At 34.5% G+C, this 8,490-nt stretch overlaps 1 protein-coding gene across 1 annotated transcript; it reads left to right on the top strand.

The window, feature by feature from the left end:
- LOC109232784 (agamous-like MADS-box protein AGL104) lies at positions 821-6,160 on the top strand. Its single transcript, XM_019398514.1, has 12 exons — positions 821-1,339; positions 2,026-2,079; positions 2,215-2,233; positions 2,703-2,761; positions 2,857-2,896; positions 2,986-3,047; positions 3,194-3,293; positions 3,394-3,444; positions 4,039-4,220; positions 4,304-4,487; positions 5,151-5,444; positions 5,737-6,160. The coding sequence occupies exons 1-12, from the start codon at positions 1,155-1,157 to the stop codon at positions 5,908-5,910; spliced, it is 1,404 nt and encodes a 467-aa protein (XP_019254059.1). The 5' UTR covers positions 821-1,154; the 3' UTR covers positions 5,911-6,160.

Below are 8,490 nucleotides of genomic sequence, written 5' to 3'. Positions count from 1 at the left end.
TATTTTATTTTTCAGTGTTTAGTCATGTAAATAACAGTAGTACTTATTAGTCGTACCTACTTTAGCAACTTAATAATTTTATATTATATGTATTTCATTATGACTTATTAGTAATATTTATTCTACGCGATTTTATTATCTTATAATCTTTATATATTGTTGAATATTTTAGTACAATGCCATGGCTCATCTCATATTTTATGTTATTTTCTTGAAAAACACCTTTAATATTTATGTCTACTAGGATTAAAGAAATATTTGGAGCGTAAATTCTATGTTTTGTGCTATGAAGACTTTATGAAGAAAAAAAATTCCCAAAAAAATCCGAAAAACCCGAGAAAAATCGAGATAAAAGATCCAACTTTTATTGATTTGGTTTGGTCTTTAGATTTAATAACCCGATACAATTGGTTTGGTTTGGTAATTCGAAAATCCGAACCAACCAAACCTATGTACACCCTACCATTCACTATAAAAGTAAAAAAATATCGGAACAAATGAGGCTGTTATAGAGAGGTTTGATTGTACATGATATATGTCCTTTATGCAAGCTTTAAGATAATTAATGTATTTTCTTATCTCGATTTTTACTAAATTAACATATATTTTTTTCAAAAGTCTAAATAATTTTCTTCCATTCATGCCCTTTGTCGGTGCTACATCTAGTTTCTTGTATAATTCGAGTATATTCCATCCACCCCAACTTCCCCATTCTTTTAGGACCAAATCAATTATCCCCACCATTAACTTTCTCAGCTTCTAAGTTTTCTTCTTCTCCTCCTCCTCATTAAAAACCATGCTCTCTTTTTCTCCCTTCGTATTTGGGAATCAATATTTTCATAACCCTAAAAATACAAATGTAAAATCTCATCAACTTTGTTTCCCTCATATTTATCATCACATTCATCCCTATAATCTTCCTTAATTTTATATTCCATTGATCATATTTAAAATCTTCATATTTTTGGATTCCCTGAGGTTCTTGTTGGGATGGAATGGATTGTTTCTATCAACAAAATGAACGCAAAAATATGTGCGAATGTAATTTTCTACATCAATCGGAAAAATGGAACTTGCATTTTTTAATTGATTATTACGTTCGTGTATATATGTGTATATATCTTTCTAAATTATAGAAAGATTAAAAAGTTATAATGGGACGAAGTAAGTTACCATTGTTGAAGATTGAGAGCTTGACGAATAGACAAGTCACATTTAGCAAGAGAAGAAATGGAATCCTCAAAAAGATTTATGAATTATCAGTTTTATGTGATATAGATGTTGCTATTATCATGTTCTCTCCTTCTGGTCGTCTCACACATTATTCACGTAAAAGAAGGTGATGAAATTCTTCCCATGCATAAATATAATTAATATAGTAATTTTATAAGATATGAAATTCATAAGAACATGCTCTTGATTTTGTTCCAATGCATAATAGGCTAGTCAAGAAGAAATTAAACTGTCCCATATTTATATGTTGTGTTGTTGATTGAGATCAAATAAATTTTTTACTAAACTAAGCGGCCCGCGCATTCATGCAAGGTCGGGGGAAGGGCCGCACCCTAGGGTGTGATGTAGACAGTCTACTCTAATGCAAGCATTAGTGGCTGCTTCCACGGGTGGAACCCGTGACTTATAGGTCTCACAGAGATAACTTTACCGTTGCTCCAAGGCTCCCCTTCGTATTTTTTTACCAAAATTGAATTTAAAAAAAAAAGCATTAATTTGTTTCATGAAATAATTCTTAGAGATTTTAGAATTATATAGACATAACAGAATCTATTCATTGTATATTGGAGGGCCAATTTTGCAGCATGTTTTCAGGGAAGCAAATACAGTGGCTGATATTTTGTTTAATTATTATTGTAATTATGATATTAGTATTACTTTATTGCGTCGTTAGTTTCTACATATAATGTTTTTATAGCAAAAAATATTGTATTTATATAAATTTAGAAAACTTCAGAAAAAAATATAAAATCAAATTTGATTACTAATAATAAGCTGATTTTATCAATGCAGAATTGAAGATGTTCTTTCTGAACTCGTCAATCTCCCGGATAGTGAAAGAGGATTGTAAGTTTTTCATTTATTAATTTATGAAACTTTTTCCCCTCTTTGTTTATTTTCTAGTTGAGTTTTTTTTCTCATCTTTTATATATTTTTTATAAACTACACTATCTAACTCAAAATCTCTTTTGTCAAATGCAGCTATATCAATAATAAAGAGGTGAGCTTTACTTGACTTTTTATGGTCGCCATTACTCCCTTCATCCCATTTTAACTGCCGCTTTAGCTCTTTTCATGATCATTAAGAAAAATAACAAATACAAGGTATAATTTACTAAATTACCCCTGTTAAATACTTTTTGAGAATTGAGCAGCAACAAAAAGAACCACTATTCCTTTAATATTAACGATATAGTGGGAAACAACTAACAAATTTAGTCTCAAATCTTAAAGAGACCGTTATTTTCAGGTAATTTTTTGAGCTAAAGAGACAGTTAAAATGAGACGGATTCTATACTTTCTGAATAGGATTGTCTATATACAGTGACGTGTGAAGAATATTTTAACCTGCTATAATGTATGGTCTTATAGTTTAATGTATAAAAGTTAAACTCTTTTAAGTCAGATATAATTGCTAGGGAAGAAAAAATAAAAGAAAATTCATTTTAATTACTGCATTCTCTATGCAGTCTGTACTCTGGAACCTAAGGAAGATTGAAATTCAAGATAAATTCTGCGATATTGAAAGGTTCGTTTTCTTTCATCTGTGGAATTTCTTTTTTACTTTTACAACAACACTTTTCGTGTATTATTTATCATAATTCTTTTTATTGAATTAATTAGGATAAGTCCTGCATACCTCAACACAAGTGACACGACAAAGGTGCTTAATCAATTAATTTTCTACGGGTTTTTTTCTTATTAATTTTACATTTCAATTTTGTTATTATTTTTTAATTGTTTTTTCCTTAGAAAATTCAAGAGGAAATTAATGGCTTGCATTGTAAACTCGATGAGGCTGAGGGATTATTAAGGTAATTAAAGAGAAGGAAGAAATACTCCTTTGAGTTAATCAAATCTTCATAGTACAATATTTTTCTTTTCTTTTTCTTAACTAATTCTTAATGCCTTGATTAATTGTCTGATTTATTCTCTTTTCACATTTTGACTTTATTTAAAGAATATTTGAACCAGATACAAAAAAAATTACATCACTCCATGAGCTTGATTTGTGTGAAAAACGTCTTCAGGTTGCCTTGAACCAAGTTAGACAAAGAATGGTATGATTGCATATCTGTTCATTTTTCTCCCCAAATAACCAAAGATTATGATTTACTAATTTTTTGTGTTTATTTTTCTAAAAATCTCATTTTGTTTCAGGAACAACTCTCCAGCAATCATAATACATCAAGTTATGAAGATAATATGGAGGTAAAAAAAAAATTAAAAATACTTATGTTTTTGTAGTTTATGATAAGAAATAAAGAGGATAAGATATTAGAATGTGCATTCTCTTTTGTTATATATGCACTTGCTCTAGAGGCTCATAAGGTTAACACTAAAGTCTCAAAGGTTAATACAAGTCATTGAAATATCTTACCATAATATAAAGTTATCTCGTTTTACATAACTCACACGCACACACGTGCAGGACGAATCTAGAGTATCGGGAGCGAGTTCGGCCGAACTAGTAGTTTTGATTCAAATATCGTATTTCTCTTTAAAATTTATTGAATATGTACAAGTTATTAATTTAGAAATCAGTAACTTAAATTAGAATTTCGAACCCATAAGATTGAAATCCTAGCTCCGCCTCTACACATGTGCACACAGAAACACACGTTTTATGGATACTTCTGGTACACGTTTTATGCGATACAAACCTTCTTTTCTTATAACCATTGTCACTTGATCATGATCAAACTGACTGCATAATCTTGTATGTCACATATATCATTCTGTACACTAGTTCCAAGAACCAATTTTTATTTATTTTTTATTTTATATTTTTTTTTTTTATCATAGCAAATAAATGCACTCCTTCAATACATAGACAACACACAAACAGAGGACACAAACCCCTCATTGGAGGAACCCCCCTATGACTTATGGCTAGAGCTTGAAGATTATAGTTACACAAACTATATTAATGAAAACAACAATTGTAATCTTTATGCTGCCTCAGAAACATCTTCTCTTACTCAAAGGTTTGGACATTTTCTCCTATCAGTTTAAGGATTAAATTAGGTATTAATTATGTTGAATAATTAGATTTATGACTTGTTTGCAGTTCTATGAACCTTCCATCTCCAATTATTTATGATGCAATGTCCCAAACAAGTATAAGTGGTGTGAGTAATTATCATAAAGAAGGGACTTTTAGTTCTCGAACTGATGAGAATTTTAAGCAATCACAACATTCAACCAGAACCTTCCCAACTCTCACTTTACAAACTTCGTTCAAATTTGCCAAGGTGAGCTTTTTAATTTGGTTTTGTACATCAATAGTCCAGTGTAATTTGATTTAACCAAAAAAAGAAACCTTCTTTCTTTTTATGTCATGCAGTTATATTAGTAAAAGTATGGTCCATGAATTGAAGGGGAGCCCTGGAGCAACGGTAAAATTGTCTCTGTGTGACCTGTAGGTCACGTATTCGAGCCGTGGAATCAGCCACTGATGCTTGCATCAGGTTAGGCTGCCTACATCACACCCCTTGTGGTGCGGCCCTTCCGCGGACCCTGCGTGAATGCGGGATGCTAGGGCTACCCTATGGTCCATGAATTAACTTAGATCTCTATGAATAAAAACATATCATTTGGCAATAGTAAAAACTACAGACTTCATACAGTTATTATTGGATCTTAGAGTACATTACCATACTCTATAAAGTACTCCCTCTATTCCAACTGGTTAGGCGCTAGTTTCCTTATTAATCAGTTACAAGAAGACTAGTAAATTTCTGTATGGTCACACAAATATTATGACATGTATAAAATCACAAGTTTCAGAAGTCTTCGTCTGTTTCTTAAACTTCATGTTGAGTCGAATTATACCAAACAAATTGGAACGGAGGAAGTACTTATCGGACCAATATTAAACAGATATCAGTAATGTGACTACTTGGTTGTTATGCCAGCCTGAAATGGAAACTCCCACATCTGCACTACGGCCGGTAGCGCCATATCTGCAGGTTGAAGCAACAGCAGCGTCTAGCCAGCAGCCATCTTCAAGTAATTATTATAAAGAGAACAATGAACTCGACTGCAGATTTCAACCTAAAGTTACAACGTCTAACTATCAAATGTCCCAAACAAGTACTGCAGAAGGAAGTTTTAGTTCCCTAACTGATGAAAACTTTAAGCAATCACAATGTTCAACCAGGGTCTTCCCACCTATTACTCCATTACAAACATCATTCTCATTTGCCACGGTAATTTCACACTCTCTTTTATATTATTCTCTTAAAATGTGTCAGTGTGACCTATAAGTCACAGGTTCGAGATGTGGAAGCAGTCACTAATGCTTGCATTAGAGTAGGCTGTCTACATCATACCCCTTGAGATACGTCCCTTCCCCGAACCCTGCATGAATGCGAGATGCCTTGTGCACTGGCCCTTCCCTTTTTTCATGTTTGTTAAAGCGTGTATAAAATCTTACAATAGAGTATGAATCGAGTATGTATCAAACCTGTAATAATATCTTCTTGTTTATTATGCCTGCAGCCTGAAATGGAAACTCCGACCTCAGCATTGCGGCCGGTGGCACCATATCTGCAGGCTGAAGCAGCAGCATCCCCTAACCAGCAGCTACCTTCTAATAATATTGAAGAAGAGAACCATGAAATCTCTTGGTTTCAGCCTCAAATGAAAAAGTCGAAGTATCATCATTTAGCTTGAATAACAAATTTGGAATATAAGCATGGACGAGTACACCTATCCATGCTTCTGGCAAAGAATGCAGATACACTCACTACTTCCGGCTCAAATTACAATCAGATCTCTCTATAACAACATTCCTAAATAACAACCATTCATTATAAAAGTCAAGTTTTACCTGGGAACGGATTTTTATGTTATGATATATGTTCTTTATAATAATACTTCACTATAGCAACCAAAAAATATCGGAACAAATTAAGTTATTATAGAGAGGTTTGATTGTATATAATATGTAAATATACATACATATACAACATATATATGTCACGACCCAAACTGGAGGGCCATGACTAGCACCCGGCCATACTTACCGAGTACCAACATACATTTTATCTAACCTTCTTTATTATCTTTTAGGGCTGACGAGATCAATATAAATGGTAGACATGGGTCATGGACAACCAACAATAAAATATGATGGCATGAACATACATAACATGGGATGACTAGACAATCAAGAAACTATATATAAGGTACGAGCTACCACACTATCATGAAAGACTATACAACAAAAGCCAGCCGACAAGGCCTACCAAACTATACATGAGTCGACACCTGTCTATGAGCCTCTAAAGGAACATAAGTGTTGCAACATAGCCGGAACAGGGCCCCGACATACCCATAATATCTATAACAAAAATGCATACCAAGACCAAGGCAAGTCCGAAGAAGGGATCTCGCCAATCACCGCTGAACTGGACAGCCTACTATGGTGGGGGAGCTGCGCCTGCCTGTCTATCAGGACCTGCAGCACGACATGCAGCGTCCACAAATAAAAGGACGTCAGTACGAATAAAGTACTGAGTATGTAAGGCAGGGAACCATAAGTACGAACAGTAATGTAAGCAGGGATAGAGAATAAACAACCTGTAACATCTGGGTACCTCTAAGGGCTACTGACATGAAATGCGTGATACATATGTATATATACATAAACTTTTAAAACATACGCCTCTGTGGGCATCATCATCATCATATCGTACCCGGCCGTAATAGGCTCGGTAAAAACGTACCCGGCCACGTGGAGCTCGGTAAAACCCAACTGATCAGTGGTTGCACAATAGGTGCCATACCCGGCCGACTATAGCGCGGCTCGGTAGAGTAAAATAGATACATATATATAATGCATGCTCGACTCATGAACTCACGTTCTAAACCTTTCGGAGTGACGTAAGGTCGGTATCCTCTGTACACGTTATTAGGACTAACTCTTCACCATGAACCTTATAAGAATCAGGAAGTACCAATAACATTGACAACATAAGAATAAGAGAAGCAACATCAACATCAATCGTTCCATAAGAGGGGAAACAATGTAAGTACTGCTAGCTTCTAAGAGTAGAGTATCTTTGGAAGCTCGTTCATTACATTATGTACAATCGGAGTCGTGCAAAAGAAGAAAAGGGATAGCCTCACATACCTTGTATATACTGCCCCAATCTCAAGCTATGCAATTTTCACGACTCCTTAGTCTACAATAAGAGAAACGGTACTATAGTTACCATTCAAGCGTCATAACTATTATGTATCGACCACAACCTATTTTACGATGAAACGGACAGCACCTCCCCTATATATATGACTTCACACAATTCCAAACAATCACCAAACAGCCCAAACAACATCAATAATAATCATATTGAGCATCCCAAAATAGTCCACCAACCGATAACATTACTACCAAGCCTTTCGATATATATTTCACAAGTTCTAGCTTCAATGACTTAGCCGTAACTTGGATAATCTTAAATACATATAGATTAAGAGGTTCCTTACCTTTATACAGAAAGAACAACTCCAATTTGACCTTAATTCTCCACGAAATATCCCTCCAATTCTGCCACAACAACAAGGAAGCGAAACTAGCAATCAATTAGTGTTTCTTTTTGGCACTAGAATCACTTTAGAAGGCTTGAAATCACCTAGGGTTGATATTAAGAACTTGAGGGAGTATTTACAGAACATAAACCCTTTAAAACAACCTCCCACACGAGCTGGAACAACACAAAAATGAGCAACAACAAGAAGAACAAGAGACTTACTAGCGCCACGGGATTCCCGACACTTGATTTGTGTTGTTTGCCCTTTGTTTGGGTCTTGAATCTTGAGAGAACCTTGAGAGGGTGTTCCTAGGGTTCTAAGGTCTGAAAATAGTGAAAATAAATGACTTAAAACGGGTTGGAGGCGTCCTATATAGATCCAAATGTCTTAAACCGCCTAAGTGGGTCCCATAGAGAGGTGCTTGGCGCAGTCTCGCAAAAACGCAAATATCTCTCTACTCCAATGTCGTATTGATAAAAGGTTTAATGCGTTGGAAACTAGACTCATAGATCTTCAATTTGGTGGGTAGATCACCCCGTAATTCCAAGTATATTGGGAGAAAAGCTTAATAATATTTGACCTAAAGTTTAAGTAAAACTATGAACTTAAGTTGCAACAACTCTTGTCGACTTTTGTTTCATAACTCGTTTGACTTCAAGACTATGATACGGATATTTTATGATTCATATACCTTAAAATACGACCTCTTGAGAGTAT

Source organism: Nicotiana attenuata, chromosome 9 (genome assembly GCF_001879085.1).
Source record: "Nicotiana attenuata strain UT chromosome 9, NIATTr2, whole genome shotgun sequence".
NCBI lineage: Eukaryota > Viridiplantae > Streptophyta > Magnoliopsida > Solanales > Solanaceae > Nicotiana > Nicotiana attenuata.
The sequence above is the reverse complement of the archived record's forward strand: the minus strand, read 5'-3'. Positions and strand labels throughout refer to the sequence as shown.